The sequence below is a fragment of the Fistularia commersonii genome, chromosome 15 (genome assembly GCF_037954325.1).
Source record: "Fistularia commersonii isolate RoL2024-O1a breed Wild chromosome 15, RoL_Fcom_v1.0, whole genome shotgun sequence".
Classification (NCBI taxonomy): Eukaryota; Metazoa; Chordata; class Actinopteri; order Syngnathiformes; family Fistulariidae; genus Fistularia; species Fistularia commersonii.
The window spans coordinates 11,168,936-11,187,667 of record NC_141298.1 but is presented as its reverse complement, the minus strand read 5'-3'; the positions used below and the strand labels follow the sequence as shown (position 1 = coordinate 11,187,667).

General features: G+C 47.6%; 1 protein-coding gene across 2 annotated transcripts in view; it reads left to right on the top strand.

The window, feature by feature from the left end:
• Positions 1-18,732, top strand: part of gabra3 (gamma-aminobutyric acid type A receptor subunit alpha3) — a 54,521-nt gene that overhangs the window by 18,192 nt on the left and 17,597 nt on the right. For both annotated transcript variants that reach the window (XM_086160222.1, XM_086160223.1), the window contains exons 3-4: positions 11,625-11,746; positions 14,621-14,688. In XM_086160222.1, the coding sequence (XP_086016348.1) occupies positions 11,625-11,746; positions 14,621-14,688 (190 nt within the window). The remainder of the gene's footprint in view (positions 1-11,624; positions 11,747-14,620; positions 14,689-18,732) is intronic.

The window sequence follows — 18,732 nt, the reverse complement described above, 5'->3', positions numbered from 1 at the left end:
ATAATGACTTGTATTCTCCTAATTTCTCCAATTATTTTGGTTTGGATATCTGCATTGTGAACCGGAGAATGTACCGCCTTGGGAGGTCTTCATCCCTCCACTTGGAGGTTCTTTGGGTGAGGATCATCTGCAAGGGCAGCTGTGCACATCGATTTTCCCCGCCTCCGGCCAGCATCTTTGTTTAGCTTTCCTCAATGGCGCGTGCCATTTTCCATCAGAGGAAGAGTTCCACTGGTGGCCTTGCAGACCAATATGCTGCCATCTTTGTCTTCTCCTTCCTTAATGCCGGGTACTGGTGTTCTTCAGAGGAACTGCACTGCTGGCGACAGCTTCCTGATGTGTCCCGCCACCCAGCTGCCATCTTTGTCTTCTCTTCCTTCAATGCCTCAAAACTGTTCTCCATCAAAGGAAGAGTCCTACTGATACCCGAGCATACCGATGTGCCCCACCTCCAGCGAGCATCTCTGTTTTCTCTATTCTGGATGCCTCATACCGTTCCCTTTCAGAGGATCCGTGTCACTGGTGGCCATGCATACCAATGTTCCCCATCCACATCTTTGTGTCCTCTGTCCTCGATGCCTTGACCTCCACATCACAATGCAACCTGTTCTTCTGCTCCATCCTGTGCGTGTCCTTCTGGACGGGTGAAGGTTTCCAATCGCCAAAACTCCACTTTTGAGGGGTCTGACAGGAAAACGGGGGTCATCACAGTTCTCCTCCAGAGCCTTCTTTTATTTCTAATACAGAATGTTCCAAGGGGTTCATTTGTCCGAACCCGCAGAGTTGGTCTTGCGTTCCCCCCAATGGTTCCTGCTTAACGATGGCCTCCTCATCTTGTTACAACCCTGCCTCGGACCTCCTTTCGAACGGCGCCGGCTCCTAATTGGACCACTGATGGTCCAATTATTTTTTATTTCTAACCTGTAAAAAAATGAGGTGTGAGTATTTGAGGCGATGGTTTGGGGTCGGGGGGGTTGGGGGTGGCCACAGCTTTAAAAAATGGAGAAACAATGACCTCATTAAAAGGCAGAGACGGAGACAGGTGGATCTCCGACTGACTCCAGATGGAATCAATGGTCGCGGTTCGTCGGGAAGAAAATAACTGTAATTGTCTCGTTTTCCAAATAATTGCAGCCGCGCTGTTTCTTCAGGAGAACATCTGGGCTCTGGAGGGGCCGGTCGATAGTTCGGGGAGGTGGGGGGCAGGGACTGTTGTCACTGGGGAAAGAGGCGGGGTTTAACCAGGATGGGTCACCTCAGAACCTCGGGACTGGTTTTGAACAGCGGGAAAAACATGGAGAGATACCTGGCAGGAGAACATCGGGAAAACCCAAAGACAACCCATGTCGGGTGAGATACGTTCCATGGTAAAAAACAGAAGGTAAGTGGAGAACTTGGAGAACACTCCACATCCGGAGAACCCAGTGAAACAATGAACTCAGAACTTCTCTGCTGCCCCATCATGCCAAACCAAACCCAATGATCCTCAGATACAGAACCAACAGCTTCAAAGTAAAGAGGAGATGAGCAGCTGAAAGTTTTGCAGACATGAGGTCTAATTACTGGAGTTCCAGTCGATATTCTTTCTACCGCGGTGATTCGTCAGAGCGCCTCATTGGCCACCGCCCCCAGCCCACTCTGCCCTGGAAACGCTCCTGGAATCGATGTCTGCTGGATATCGGGGGTGGGGGTTCTGGTGTGGGCGGGGGCTCCTGGGACGCTACCAATCCGCCAGATTAGCACATTGGGAATTTAATTTGGCGGAATTTCTTATGGAGCTCAACACACGGATCATTTGCATTTTCTGTCTTTTTATTTTTCTCTCTCCCATCGTTTTGGTTCATTCCGTTGTATTCGCCCACCCCCGCATCCCCGGCGCCAGGCTGCACCGTGGCTTTACAGGCCGCTGGAGGCAGATCAGATGCACAAGAACCTTTATGAGCCCTTCTGAGACACAGCTGTGAACAAAACCTCGCAGTTTTACACTAAAAAGAGTATTAAACGTCAAAGGAGGGGCAGTGGATGGAGGTATTGTAGAAGGAAGCAAAGGATAGCTGGAACGGCGGTGGAAGGAAGGACAACAGAAGAAAGGGCGCTGGAAGGAAGCGCATAGAAGGAGGGGTGGAAAGAAGGGAGGGCAGTGGAAGGAAGGACGGTGGGAGGAAGGGTGATGGAGGGAAGGGCAATCGCAATGAAAAGAACACGAGTGGAATGAAAGGCGGAGAAGGTGAATGGCAGTGAAAGGAAAGGTGATGGAAGGAGGGGCAGTGGACATAAGGGTGGTGAAAGTAAGGGCAACGTAGACGGGGAGAAAAAGGAAGGACGATTGCAGTGGAAGGAAGAGTGGTGAAAGGAAGGACGATAGAGGGAAAGCCAGTGGGAGGGAAGCCAGTTAAGGAAGGGCGATGGCAATAAAAAGGAGGCCAGTGGAGGAAAAGGCGCTGAAGGGGAAGAGTAGTGAAAGGAAGGGCAGAGGACAGAGGGGCAATGAAAATAAGAGCAACGAAGGAAGGGTAGAGATAGCGAGGATGATGGGAGGAAGGGCAATGAAGGAAGGGCGGTGGTGATAAAAGGCAGGGCAGTGGAAGGATAGAAGGTAGCATGGAAGGAGGCATGCTAAGTGTGTGTGTGTGTGTGTGTGTGTGTGTGTCTGACAGGAGGGGGGGAAATAATGAACTAAATAATGAAAACTGAAACGTCCGCTTTTTCCACCACCTTCGCTGTCCAAATTGCAAACAGCGTTCCTTCTAGTTTCCAAGACTAGAAGTTCTAGAAAGAAAACTTGCTAGTCTCCAAGATAAGATAAACTAAGAAAGTAAAGTGGCAAACAAATTGAAAGCTCAATTAGCTAAACTTAACTAGAAACTTGGGATTATTAAAGTCAGGTTTACTATTTCGAAGTTCACAAATGAAGTACAATCCCTGCACCCCATCGGGGCACCCCATGATGGATGTCAAAAACAGACTAGCGCTTGCGCCGCTTAGCTAACTTAACGCCTCGAGTCCAAGGATTTCCCGAATGGCACAGATCGGAGGAGCTTCCGTGAATCCGTTTTGAGGGACGGGTGGCGATACCAGTCCTCTGCAGACAGGATAATCGGATTGTCGCGCAGGAAAGTCCAAAAAAGGTCGGATTGCCGAGCTTCACCTGTCGCATCCGTCAGCCAGAGCTGAACTTCTGTCTTTGACGGCTAATCCAAGCCACTGATCCCCCCCCTAAAAAAACCCCATACAATCCTGGAATTATAATTTCAGAACCTGTCGGCTGGGATTTCGTCAGTGTCGGAGGACGGGCGCCGGCGGGGCGTTGGCCTAAGAGCGCCGTGGAAGGGAAGGGCGGGTTTATTTTAATGGTCCCCCGCCTGAGGCGATTAGCACTTCTGTCAAGTTTGAAAACCGGGATTACACACAGGAAGAAAGCCTGTTTCTAAATCAATAGATTATTGAAATTGTGGGGTGGGATCCGGGTGGGGGTCGTCGACCGAAACCAGTTCCCGCAGCTGATGTTGCTCCTACCGTAAAGGTGTGGTGGATTTTTGAAAATAATCCAGCGCGTTCTAATCCAGTTTCGACACGGTGTCAGTCGCCCCCGTAGCTTCTGGTGAGCTCCATCAGCAGTAGCTGTGATTTTGAAAGTAATCCAGGAGGTGGCGAACGCGCAGATCTGTGCGAATTCGGTTCCCGGTGATCGTGTGATTGTGTGATCGCACCGCCAAGACAAGGACGTGTAAATCATGGTGGTGTGTTATGGGCTTTGAGGGGGCGGAGCTTAAAAATAAAAGGGTCATCGTCCGATGCCATCATCCCCATTGTGGGACGCGAAGAGCGAGACAAAAACCTCGACAATACAGGTGGAAAAAATAGTCTATAAATAAAAAGTTTGAGGACTAGAACCAACTCCAGCTGTTGTCATGGCGAGAAGCAGGGCTTAACCTGGATGGGTCACCTGTCAAACAGCGGCATACAGCAACCGAGAAACATGTAGATACATCCATCCAGGCACACCTCTTAGGTGAGCCAAGTTGGTCTTCAATGAACCTGCTGGATGCTTTGGGGTGGTGTGAGGAAGATGGACAACCTGGAGAGAACCTTGCTGGCATCAGGAGAACATACCATGGAACCTTCTTGCTAACCGCTGCATCGCCCTGCCACCTGCATATGCTATTTGTAAGCTCTCTTTGCTACCTGCTAGCGTGTCGGCGGTGAAGCTGCAGATGTCGGGAGAATACAGAGAACCAAGCACAGAGCCCTGTTGTTCCACAGAACAGGGAAACTTCTTGCTCTTATCCACCACTTTTGTGACCCCCAACTGGACCATGCTCCCTGTCTTGCTCTTGAATCCGCAGGATAAAACATTAATACAGGGAAGTTAGCTCCTCATGCTGCCAAGCACAACAACCCCGCTCACATTCTCAGCTGCGCCGGGCAGAATTGGAACCTGCGTGTTCTCATTATCCGACAAAAAAAGACGCCATTTCCCCCCCCAGTCTCGGAAACCATCTGACCGACGCCGGGGTGACATTTCCCTGTTCTTCCCATCGCCTCAGCCTTCACAGCTACCAATTAAAAAAAGGTTTGAATGAAACAAAACACTAAAAAAAACATGCAGAGGGTTGCATCAGAAGGGCATCTGGCAAAAAAACAAATATGCTAATAAAGTCTCACAAAGACAAGATTTATGGACGGGGTGAAAGAGGACATGAAGTTAGTTGTTGCGAGAGAATGCAGAGAGGGGGTGTTAGCCGGAGGAGGTTGATTGGCCGTGGCCCCTGAAGGCAGCAGCCCGAAAGAAAGGAAGAAGAAGCGCGTCGTCGGCGAAGAAGCATACGAGTCCGGAAACAAACTAACGGCCTTGATTTCCCAGTGGATAACGAACGTCGCGGGCCGAGCTATTTCCTGGGACGGAAACCAGCTGGAGCGTTTATCGCCCTCGCCTTGTTGCTACGCCCCAGACAGATGGTGCCTGTTTAACTCAGCAGCTCCACCTCCCTGCTTCCTAATGGTGATCAATTTGTGGAGGAGACCATCTCACGCCGCCCTCCCCTTCCGAAGCAGGAAGAGGCTGACAGCTGCCGGCCGCCGCCATCGGTTTCACCCGACGACTATTGACTCGGAACTGAGGTTGGCATCCCCGCGCCAAGTGTGTTTTTCGGGTGTGTCGCCCCTCCCCCCCCTCGCTGCCTCGACAGACTGATGTCTGATCAGACGTCGCAGATTAAGCAATATTGGTGTCTAGAAAAAAGTTAAATACGGCAAGAAATCCCACGCTTTTCGCCATAGCTGTGAGGAAAGTAACAGTACAAGCAGCTGAGGAGGAGGAGGCGGGATGGTGCACAGGAAGATTAGCCGTGTTGGAAAGGTTAACCCGTACATCCTGGTCTGGCTTGGAGTTTAGCATTTATTAAGTCAGGGAAGATGCTAATTGCGCCGCCGCCCTGCTGCAGACGCTGCACAACAGGAAGCTTCATATATAGAGATATAGATAGAGAGAAAAGACGACAGCATGGTGTGGCTGCTGCTGCTGCGGTACTAATCACCTCTTTGTGTCGAGGAGCAGCGGCACCGTGTTGTCACACCAGAGCAGGTGACGCTAGGGTTTTTGTGGAAAAATAAAAAATCTAGTTTAATGGAGTTCGATTCACATCTTCATCCTCCAAGCATCCCTTCGAAGCGCTAGCTCGTTAGCTAGCGCTTCAAATTGATCGCCTATGTTTCGGGAAGAGACATCCATCACAGGAGGGGGGTATGTTCCTCTGGGTTAGTCACGGCGACGGAAGGAGCTCCTAATTGGCCGGCTCGTCCTAAACCCGGCCTTCTGCCCTGCGGTTAGCGTCCCAGCGGCGTCCTTGAACGAGGCCCGGCGAGCGCCTGAACGCCTCGCTGGCGTCCCATGACAACCATCCCCATGGGACTCTGGGACAATGGCAATGGCAAACTTCCAGTCGCTGTTACACATATACACACACTCACTCCCGTGTGCACGCTAACACACACACACACACACACACACACACACACACACACACACACACATATACACACACACACACACACACGTCATTGCAACTTCAGCACCAGACAGGCTGCTATTTGATTTCAGAAAAAAAAAAATGATAATGTTAAAAAAAAACAAGAAAAAAAAAACTACTACAAGCTAAAAGTAAATGTAAAAATAGAAAAAAAAATCAAAACAAATTTAAAATTTCATATTTAAAAGAACAATTGAGTGGACTGATAGATATTGAGGTATTTGCGTGGGGGTACAGTGTGAGGCCCTTCCCCTTATATATTGTTAATAACAGCTTTAGTACAGTTTTCGTGTGTGTGTGTGTGTGTGTGTGTGTGTGTGTATGTGTGTGTGTGTATGTGTGTGTGTGTGTGTGTGTGTCTATGTGTGTCTGTGTGTTCGACGCCACTGCCGCAACCGACCCCATTGGCCAGCTCATCCATTGATTATCTGCAGCGAGCCGAGAAGGTGATACATCATCCTGGAAGTGGAACCTTCACAGAGAGAGAACGTAGAACCACCAGGGTTCTGGAGGAGAGGCAGAGGTGGAACCGGGGAACTTGTGAAGATGTTGGTGTTTCGACTAAGATAATATCTACCCAAATGGAAATTACCGACCCTGCCCTCCTGAGGAATGATTTATTCACATTCTCCCGCTGCAGTTCCGCCTCCTGCGCTCTAGGGGGCGCTGCAACCTCCACTCTGCAGGTTCTCCTGCTCAAACCATCGGCACGAATGAGAGTTGACAGCGGCGTGCTTCTGTCTGCGGCCTTTTGATTGACAGCTGACCCGGCAATGATCAGCCCCGCCCCCTTGGCCTAATGACGGTTGATTGACAGCTCATTCGTGCCACGTCAACGAGGGGTCAGGGCTTCACACAGCATTGGTTAATACAAATCGGACACACACACACACACAAAGCAGTGATCAAACACTCACTATTCACTTTCAACTATCAAAGAGACTAGACGCTCCATGCATGTTTTACCTTGTGTGTGTGAGTGTGTGTGTTTGAGTGAGTGATAAACATACAGGCTTTGTTTTCCACTTTGTTAGAGTGGTCTCTCCGATGACCAGCGGCTCCTCAGCCATGGTGGGGATGTCTGCTCGAATCCACCTTCTCCACCTGTCCTTCCACACTCCTTCACCTCTTCTCCACCCTCTCCATTGGTCTGGACTGTTAACCCACCTAAACTCCTCCACCATCTTCATCTTCACTCCCTGTAGCCTCACTTGGACTCATTCACACATATGGATTCGGTCCTGCTTACCTTCATCCTAGTCCTCTCACGGGCATTCTTTACCTCCACCTCTCTTGATGTTCCTCCACCTACTCCCTCATCTCGCCGCAACAATCACAATGTTGTCCGCAAAATTTCACACATGCTCCACCTCGACAAGGCAGCAGGATGTCAGGTAAATCAATGCATCATGGGAACCAGAGTGTAAACACAGGAACCAGGAAGTAAATATTGGAACCAAGAAGTAAACGTGGGAGCCAGGAAGTAAACACTGGAATTAGTAATACAAGGGAATCAGAAAGTAAATGTGGGAAACAGGAAGTAAACATGGGGACTACATGGTAAACATGGGAAACAGGAAGTAAACATGGGAACCAGGAAGTAAACATGGGACCTAGGTAGTAACCGTGGAAACTAGGCAGTAAATGTGAGAACCAGGTAGTAAATATGGGAACCAAGAAGTAAATGTGGGAGCCAGGAAATAAATGTTGAAACCAGGAAGTAAACACGGGAATTAGTAATACAAGGGAACCAGAAAGTAAACATGGGAAACAGGAAGTAAACATGGGAACTACATGGTAAACATGGGAACCAGGAAGTAAACATGGGCACTACATGGTAAACATGGGAACCAGGAAGTAAACATGGGAACCAGGAAGTAAAAATGGTACCTAGGTAGTAACCGTGGGAGATGGGAAGTAAATGTGAGAACCAGGTAGTTACAGTGGGAACCAAGAAGTAAACATGGGAACCAAGAAGTAAACATGGGAACCAGGAAGTAAATGTGGGAACCAGGAAGTAAACATGGGAACCAGGAAGTAAACATGGTACCTAGGTAGTAACCGTGGGAACTAGGCAGTAAATGTGAGAACCAGGTAGTAACAGTGGGAACCAAGAAGTAAACATGGGAACCAGGAAGTAAATGTGGGAACCAGGTAGTAAACATAGGAACAAGGAAGTAAACATGGGAACAAGGAAATAACCTTGGTAACCAATGTAGTAACCATGGGAACCCTCTAAATTCTCAAAAAAGGATTGTGCAATGGGTCATCTATCTCCTGACAAAGTTCTGGGTTCAGTCTCAAAGAAGACGTCTACAGACACTTCTGGGAAAATATAAAAGAACTACTTTTTCAGGTTTGCTGAAATCTTTGAAAGGTGTAAACTCCCTACGACATTGAGAAATGGGGTTATAATTTCCAGCTGAAAACCTAATAAAGACCCTTGTCTTATTGACAGCAGAAGACCCATGACACTCAGAAATTCGGACTATGATTGTTTACCTACATCCTTCCTTCTCGTCTCCAATCAGGAATCTCAAAGATTATAGCACAGACACAATCAGGCTTTCTAAGAGGAAGATCAATACACAATAATATAAGGCTTGTCATGGACCTCATTGAATAAAGAGACCTCATAGTGGATAATGGCTTCATATTCTTTTTGGACTTTTATAAAGCCTTTGATTCTGTCGAACATTCATTTATCTTTAGCAACGCTAGAACATTTTGGATTTGGATTAAAATTTAGAAATGTGATCCGCGGACTCTATGAGAATATTAATAGCTTTGTCACCCTACCGAGCAGCACCACTCCAAGCTTCCATATTGATGTGGGAATCCCCCAAGTTTGCCTGATTTCACCCTATCTATTTATATTAGCTACTGAAATGCTAGCCATGTATATTAAAAATTGTAACGATATCCAAAAGTTAGAGGTGTTGGTTACAGAAATTATTATTAGCCAGCTGGCAGATGACACAACTTTATTTTTGAAAAATGAACATCAAATCCCAATAAGCATTGGAAAAACTAAAAATGTTTCCAAGGCTCCAAGATTAACCTTAAACTTAAAGAAATGAACTTTTTGCGCTCATGACTCACCATTGAAAGAAAACTGTAGTGTTCCTATTAAATCAGAAATAAAATACTTTCTAAGGATCAAAAATTAAGTCCAGGAACATAGAAAGTACACTTAATGAATGTAAAGCTAAATTAAATATATGACTTCAAAGGGGTTTGTCAATATTAGGCCACATATATTTGACCAAAATGGATCGTTATCGAGGTGTATATACCCAATGTATTCCAATTCTATTCCCAATCAACTCATAAAATCATTTAACTAAATCAATTTTAATTTTATTTGGACGAACAGATCAAATTATCTGAGGAAAATAAACAAATATTACTGTACTGGAAAATGATATATGTACACAACTTCTCACCACACTGTTCAATAATATGGAATAATAGATATGTGCTGCATCACAACAGATCTCTATTTTACAAGAAATAGTTTGAGAAAGGTATATAGTCAATAATTGACTTGATGAATGACAATGGTATATGAACAATTCTGTACTAAACACAGCTTTAACCCTCCCATACTAGAGTTCATGAAGTTATGTAATGCACTACCCCATGAATTTGTATTCCTTACCAAAAATATAACGACACAACAAATTATACAACCACAATTACCCTCACTATCACTCCAGGGAATTTCCATTCTAAACAGAAAATGCAGCAACTCTTTTATTAGACAATGTTTTATCGAGAATTTATTCCCCGGACGTCATAACAAAAATACTACTTTGAATAAATTTGATAAGGAATCGTATCTCACTCTACCCATACCCCCAAGGAAAAAGAGACACACTTCAAAATTATGAATAACATCTACCTAAATGGATTAATGACAAATTTCCATCTTCACCGATTTCTTTCTCAAGAGATGAGATAACATTTGGTTTACTTTTAGGAAACAAAAGAGATGTTTCAATGTTGTTTTAAGTTTGGCCAAGTTCTTCATACTCAAAAACCAAATGCAGGAATGTCCCTCTAATTTGACCTTCTTTAAAAACAATTTTGAATTTTATAAAAAATATTGGAATAATATTGGGAAAATCCAAAAAACAAAAAATATACAGCTTTAAAAGTAATATTCACCTTAGATCCATTGAGCTGAATACATACCGTATTCCCCTTGCCACTTTTTTCTCAAATTACACAATTGATGGAATATAAAATAAGTGTCTTGCCTGTTTCCTCATGCCTGCTAAATTTAATTTGATGTACGATTGAATTTAGCCATTTTTGTTTGTTTATTTATTTTTTTTTTTTAGAATTTGTAGTGTATATTTATACTTGTTTATAATTATATTTAAGTTAAAAGAAAGGAGTAAAAAAAAAGTAAAAAAATAAAAAAACAAAACATGGGAACCCGGAAGACCAGGTATTAAAGATGGGAACCTGGTAGTAACCATGGGAACCCAGAATTAACCATTGGAACCAGGAAATAACCATGGGAACTAGGTATTAACCCTCGGGACAAGTAGTAACCATGGGAACCAGGAAGTAAACAGAAGAACCAGGTAGTAAACATGGGAACTGGGAAGTTTACACAAGTACCAGGAAGTAAACATGGGAACCAGGTACTAAACATTGGAACCGGGAAGTAACGGTGGGCATTGATAAGTAAATCTGGGAGCTAGGTAGTAACTTTGGAAACCAAGAAGTAAACATGGGAACCAGGAAGTAAACATGGGAAACAGGAGGTAATTGTGGAAACCAGTAAGTAACCTTAGGAACAAAGAAGTAAACATGGGAACTAGGTGGTAACCCTGGGAACAAAGTAGTAACCGTGGGAACCAGGAAGTAAATCTGCAAACCAGGAAAAAAACATGGGAACTAGGTAGTAGTAAGAAGGACACATAAGAGAGATCAGATGGGTCAGTACATTGTGTACGGATATATATGACAGGATGAGATCGCAAACAGATTCAGCCTTGGTGTTTGTGTGTATGTGTGTGTGTGTGTGTGTGTGTGTGTGTGTGTGTGTGTGTGTGTTCCACCGACTCTGTGGTTTTCTAGGTTTATTATCCAAAAGATCGATCCGAGACGGCCTTTTTGTTTTTCTGAGAATCCACCGGCGTGAGATAAAACCAAGCGGGATTAGCCGGAATTACGTGTTAATAATCTCATCAGAAACAGATTAAACGCTGGGCTCCAGTGTTATCCCCCCCACCCCACCACCCCACCCCCATCGGGAGGTGGAGGATCGGGGGGGGGGGGGGGAGGGGTTGTTTTGGGATGGGCGGTGAATCCGCCGGCTCTTCCTTTGGACTTCAGTACGCCATTTTTAATTCCCTTTCTTTTCCCCTTTCTTCGTGTTTTGTAATCAATCATACACGCACCCACTGGTATGGAAACACAACACACACACACTCACACTCACATATGCTGCAGGTGTTAGCAGAGGTGATGTGAATACATAAAAATGACACAGGTTATGTTTCCACTCCCCCCCCTTGACCCCTGACCCCTTGCAACCCCCCTCCCCTTCCTGGACCCCCCCCCACCCAACACACACAGGGCGGTCGTCGGGCACAGAGAGCCGCTGCCTGACGACAGCAAAGACAACATCACCATTTTCACCCGGATCCTGGACCGGCTGCTGGACGGGTACGACAACAGGCTACGTCCTGGGCTGGGAGGTAAGACATAAGCACGCACGTGTGCGTGCACGTGTGTGTGTCGTCCTGCCAGTGATTGCTTACTGCCCTGAATGTAGGGAAAAGTTGTAAACAAACAGATAAGCACGTAGATTAGCGGTATTATCTTCCCGCAGTTGCTGTTAGCCAATCAGATCACTGCGTTCAGTCCGAGATGAATCAACGGCTATCTCCAGATGGAACCTTCTCGCCGGAGGGCGGGTAGGGTCATGTGACTTCGAGATGTCCTGCACGGGTTCAATCCATCCAGGGAAAGGCGAACCGATAACGCTAAAACGCGTTCCGGTGCTGATCATCCCGTCGCCGTGGCGACACGTCCCCCCCCACCCCCCCCCCTTTTCTTCTTGCTCTAGGAAGGCCATTAAGCCTGCTTCTGGTGGACGTCAGGCGCCATGGCAACCGGCGCCGCACTGCGGGAGCCTTTCCCCAGCACCCCACCCGCACCCGGAAGGAAGTCTTTGTTCAATGGCGCCGAGGGGCGAATATGCACATATGTCAGGAGGAATCTATCTAATTGGCGCCGTTTCGCCATCGCCACTGTCCCCCCCTCACCCCCCCGTGCGTGTTCTCGCCGTTCCGGTAGCCATCCAGCCGGAACGGTCACTTCTGCTCTGCTTGCTTTGCTGCGAGGCCACCAGCATGGCCACCAGGCTGAAGAGCGCCACGTGCAAGGGAGGGGGGTGCTTAGACATTAATGAACACACACAGACACACACACACACATACACACACAGAGGCGAGACCTTTGCGGCGTCGAAAGAACTCCGACGCGATGTTTGTTTTGTATCTATGTGTGGAGGTTGCCGGTTCAATTCTATGCTCCCGATAGTCACACCCCGCCGTCGTCAATACACACTAGTCAATATTTTGAAAATGTGCTGTTTGACATCTGTAGATTAGCCCATGCCTATCGCACCTGATATTTGTTATAGATTATTTAATATTAATCTTACATTATTTGATGTTTGTTGTAGATTATTAGACGTCAGTTGTAGGTTTTGAGATATTTTTCCCAGATTATTAGACATCCGTCGAGATTATTCAATATAACTCCATCTGTATACATCATTCATTAACTGTCGTGGATCAAATTAATTTGTCGTAAGTAATTAATATTTGTCATTGATTATTCAAAGTTTTTTGCTTATTAGTGGAAGTTTAGCGCAGGTTACCCGATGTTTATCACAGATTACCCGATGTATATTTGTTTATCGTGCATCACTCAATGTTTATCGCAGATTACTTGATGTTTATCATACAATACCCGATGTTCATCGCAGATTACCCGATATTTGTCATACACTGCCAGATGTTTAGCGCAGATTACTCAACATTTATTACAGATTGCCCAACATTTAACGTACATCACTCAATATCTATCGCAGATTACTCAACGTTTATCGCAGATTTAACGATGTTTATCACAGATTACTCGTGTTTTATCGCAGATTACCTGACGCTTGATTTAGATTTTGTTAAAACAAAGAACCGAACCGACAGACAAACAGTTTTCAACACTAAACTTTGGGTCTAAAACTATTTACAAACCGCCCAGGGTGTAAATTAAGGGGGAACTGCCGATACCGCCGCTCCCCTTCCCCCTCCGACTTCCCGCTCCAGACTCCCCCCCTCGGTCCCACAGTGCCCGGGAACACACTCACTCTGGTCCATCACAGATAAACAGACTGGAAGGGAACGAGAGAAAAAAAAAATCATTTTATTTTCAGCGGCATCTATGAAGCTGCCTCCTCCTTCCCCTCACCCCCAACCCGCCGGGGCGTCCTTGTAAACAGAAAATGGAAGGGGGGGGTTGCACCCCCTTTTCCGCCAACGTCCAAATCGCTGACTCTGTGTTGTGATAATCATGTACTTGTTTGTGTCACAGGGATGATTAATGTGGAATTAGATCTTTTCTCTCTTGGGGGGGGGGGGGGGCCTTCTCCCTCGGGGACACCATAGCCCCCCCACCCCACCCCTTTCACCTGTGGGTGGTCTATCCTGGTTAAGAGCCAAGGATCTATTCACTTACAGTGAAGAGCCTCATCAGTCTCTCGTCGTCGCACCAGCGGGAGCGGCCGTTTGTCTCGCCAACGGGCTCGAACCCCCCCTTTTTATTCCCCCATCCACATCTTCAGCCCCTCTCCCTTTTTACCCCCCCACCAACAAAGAGGAGCTGCCTCAGCCGGCAGTGGCGAGGACGAAATCTGATCTGTCACGGCTCCCGCCTCACGCCCTACTTAATGCATTATCATTGAAGGGGTACTTGGGGAACAATTACCCCCCATCGCCCCCGCCTTGTTCTACCCCCCCCATCCCCCAACCCCGCAGCCCCCCCCCCCAGCCCCCCCCCCCCACACACACACACACACTCCTCCCAGACTGATTACATAACAATTAACATCCTATGAGTTTAGCGGCCGGTGAGAACGGGGTTGATGCAGAAGGGTCATGCTAACAGGAACGCTAACTGTAGCGCTAACAGTAGCTCTTACGCTTGTCACATGTCCCTGGGGGCGGGGCTTGTCGATGCCACAGCCGAGTCAGAAGAAAGGGGTGGTCACCTCCCTCCAAGGTTGAAGCTACCTCCCTAAAAGTATCTTATAGTATCTCCCAACCCCAATACTCGCTACTTTCAAGTACAAATGTCTGCCCTGCTCCCCCCAAAAATCCTACAGAATACTTTGTTTTTGTTTACTTTTCCAAGAGAGGGGTACTTTCTTGTTCTTTGATTTTCTAAGGGGGTACGAAGTTTAAAAATCGTCATGGGGACAGGGACCAACTTCAAACGCAAATCTGCTTTGCTTTGCTTCCCCATCGCTTCCTCTTCCTGCACCCCATCCCCCCCTACCCATCCAGAGAGTGTGACGGAGGTGCGGACAAACATCTACGTGACGAGTTTCGGGCCGGTGTCGGACACGGATATGGTGAGTACGGCAGAAAGATCCATCCGATCTGACACCTTTTTGTCGGAAACATGTTGGGAATTTTACAAACAATCTGGGGGGAGGAAGCTTTCCTGAACGCAGATGCTCTCCCAGGTTGGTGTTAAAATCCGTGACCTTAATTCCACAGGGAACGCCAAGGTAAACAACTTCTCCTCACGCTGCCTTCACACACACACACACACACACACACACACACACACACACACACACACACACTCTCTCTGACAGACGCTATTTTGGACTAATATGCCGTTGGTGTTCAAAGGAAGCAGCTTTCCTGCGCGAGGCGCTGCACCTGTCCTCACAAAACTTCCTGACATCTTCCATCGTTTACATTCCCTCTGCTAGCTTCTCATCACACGGAGACAACAGAGTTCTTTGAAAAACCTTTTTGAGGAACTGGACCTCTTCTAAGCGCAACGGGACAGCAGAGGAACCTTCAGGGACTGAGGTCTGAGCTCTACAGAGGGGTTTCCGGGGCATCGACCAGCATAAACGTGGAGTTAGCGAACGGCTAACAGGGTTTTTCACACAGCTAAGCAGCTAAAGGAGAAGATAAAAACATTTCAGCCCATCATTATTATTCCATGAACGTCATGGTAGATTCCGGCTCTAAAATAGAACTACACGAAAAAATAATAATAAATAAATAAATAAATAATAAAAAATATATTAAAATAGTAAATATTAAAAAAAAAAAAAAAAAAAAAAAAAAGATCTGTCTACCTCAAGAATAAACCCGTCATTAGCTGGTCCACAAGAGGTATCTGGCACTGGGCCTGGCTTCCACCAGGGGATCCACCAGGCACCTATAGTATATATATGAGTTCCTATGGAGCCATTAAAAGACCCTGAGAGTCAGAGCTATGATAGTTCCTCCGCTGTCCAATTGCACCAAGAAACTACATCCTGGACCTGTAGAAGGTTCCTCCAGTTAGAAAACAGCTACGGGAACTTCTTCCGTCTTCCCAGCTGAGCCCTCAGCTGGTCGGACGTCTCGCACGACGTAGCAGGATTAGTGAAGTCGAGGCTCGGGCTTCGCAGGAGCCTGCTGGTAACCCGTCGAGACCGTCCTGCGAATCATCTGCGAAGATAATTACAGCGGACATTAGAAGAACCCTGTTGGTGCTCGTTAGAGGTGGATTTGAGGCGGATTACTGCGCCGACGAGCCGCGGTTCAGGAGCTCCTAAAACTCCATGGCCTTAATTGAGGCCGGGGAGAAAATCTAGGTTTTTTGGAAATCGAGGTATCTGCGAGTCACAGACGTCCACGCTAACATAGCTCGACAACCGGCGATGATAATTCATTAGATTCGCTTCTCCTTGAAACCGTAATTGGGATCTTAGCAGCGATGATCCCGACGCCATCCACGGCGTTTCCCCCGGAGGCCGAACACAATCTCATTACCTCCGGGAGCAGAACCTAATGGGGCCACGAGGACATCAAGTTGACCGACAGAGGAGACTCGTCTTCAGAGCAACTGGGTTCTCCCAGGTTCTCCTTCCTCCTGCTGCGGTCCAAAAACTCAGCTTGGAAGACTCTAAATTGTCCATTAGTATTGGTTGAGAAGGTGAACGGTTGGACGTCTTCCATTATATGGCCCTGTGATTGACAGGTGACCTGTTTCAGTTTAATCCGCAAATAGAATTGGCTCCAACCCACGCACAACCCAGAGCGCAGGAAAATCATTACAGATGACAGGTGGCTTAATTTAAAAAAAAAAAGAAAAAGCTTTGCAAAACTGATCAAAACAGGTTCGTGAAGGCACCTGATTGGATGGCACTTCCTGATTGGTCAAGCACTTAGAATCCAAGATGGCCGCTTGCAAGTAAACAATCCAGTGCATGTAATGGACAACTGTTTGGGAAAAGAGCAACACTACTGATGAGCTAGGGAATCTGTCTGTTGCTAATGTAGCTAGGGATTAGCTTTGTTAGCAAATTTATAGTAGCCATGTCGTGGGATCTCTTCCGTTCAACCCCTCTAGCCGTACCTCCATTGTGAAATTGCCCGACGGGCTCCGATATTGCGACCCTTTTAAGGAAGCAGCTGAAATCCGCTACCGCAATCTTGCAAGCGCAGCACACTCGTAAAGCGAGGCAGTCATTTCGACCCGGAGTTGCAGTGGTCGCGGCGCCTCCAGGACGGGCTCATCCGGGACGCCCCGACTCCAAGGCGAGCGGCTGATTCGCGGCGGGCGGCGCCGGCTGACAGCCTCCATTAGCATCAGAAACCGGGTGACCTGGTTTGGACCCGAGGCCTCACCTGGGCGTGGTGCTCCGATTAATACTGCACGAGAGCCTTTTTTTAAAACGGAAAGAGAGTATGCTCTGCAAGTACTTGGCAAAGTAAAGTCCAGGCCTCTGACAAAGTGAAACAGCGCTACAGAGCTAGCGGACAAACTGCTCTTGTTGATTTATTTATTCATGGGCGCAGTCACACATGGCGGGCGCACAGCTAAATTTGTTTGCCGAAGCAGGCGGGGGCCACGGAGCGCGCTCAGTGCGAGCTCTCAGGGGAAGGGAAGGTTGTCGGGGAACGGGGCCACATGGGTGCAAACCCCAACCCCGCCCCCGAGCAGCAAGACCCGGGTGGTCGGTCAGGACGCTTCATGTCACGACAACACTCGAACCCAAAGTCCAGCGCGAGCACAGAAGCTTGCTAGTGCCGGACATGTGGCAGCGCTGAAGCTGCCTTTCTGGATCACCAGAGGTACATGAAGTACTTCCACACCATCCAGAGTTACCAAACCGATGGGTAACCGCGCCGGTAGAGCGAGGCTACCTGGCTGCAATTGGCAAGGCCTAAAAGATCCCGCCACCCAGCTCCCGCTCAGATATGGATATGCGGCGCCCCCACCTCCATGACGGTCGAGCATGCCGGCGTAGCGAGGCGTTAGCGTGCCTCCTCCTCCATCCTCCCATCCTCCTCTCTCTTTATCTTTCAGAACAGATTTCACCTTTGGGCTTTCCCCACAAAAAAAAAAAAAATCTATCAGTCTGCTCACGCTCCCCGCCTGGCTAAGAATCAACGTCTGCTAAAGCGGCCGCCGGCATACGCAACTAGCGTGACGGGTGGTCATGTGACCGTAGGAGTGGCATGGGGGGGTGAAGGCTAATTATCCTCCCTTCAAAACCGCCATCTTTACTTTCTGACTTTTTAATCTCGATGCAAGGATACCAACTAAGAACACTTTGCTCACTTTCACTCGAAATGATGATAACTCCGGGGCGCCGCCGTCATGTCTTCTCGCCAAAAAAAAAGAAAAAACACTCGTCTGCATCCGGCGCCTCGTTCGCGTTGCCTCGGATCACGTCTGCGTTCCTTTTATTTTTTGAAAAATAAGCTTTTTAATTTTGAGGAGCTCGCGGTGTTTGAGGCGCCGCCGCCGCGTTTTGTTTGGAAAAAAAGATTGGAGGTGGTGGAGGAAAGGGGGGGGGGGGGTGGTTACACAATGGATGGATTAGATAAGTGGGTCTTGACTTCGGAGTTAAATAATGCTCGCTGAGACCACCGCGTCCTCACCAGGCTTTATCCTGGAGGCCAAAGAGCCTGAGGGACTTACTCTGTGTGTGTTTGTGTGTGTGTGTGTGTGTGTGTGTGTTTGTGTGTGTGTGCAAACTGAGAAGACGGAGGGGGTGCACGGTGGGAAAAGTAGTGTTTTCCCGATTGGGTTTCCAGGCTGTGGTGAAGAGGCTAACGACAACAAAAACTACAAAAATGGCGGCAGGTGGGTTTCTAGGTCAGCTTGAAAAGCGGCTTGTATTTTGTCGCTTATCCTTCCGGTGCTCCGGTTGGAGGGGTGGTGGGGGGGGGGCGCATACGTGCACTGCTTTACCCACGTGCATGTATGTAAATTGACCTGAAGGCAGAAGTGTTCCTAGGCTGTTAGCATTGCGCTAATGACTATGCTATTTTAACGCATCACGTCGTCGGCAAAGCGGGTGTCCCACGCCTGCCGAACGGCATGGGTCCGACCCGGGTGTACTGCTTGATATCAGGGTCGTCATGGCGATGGGGGC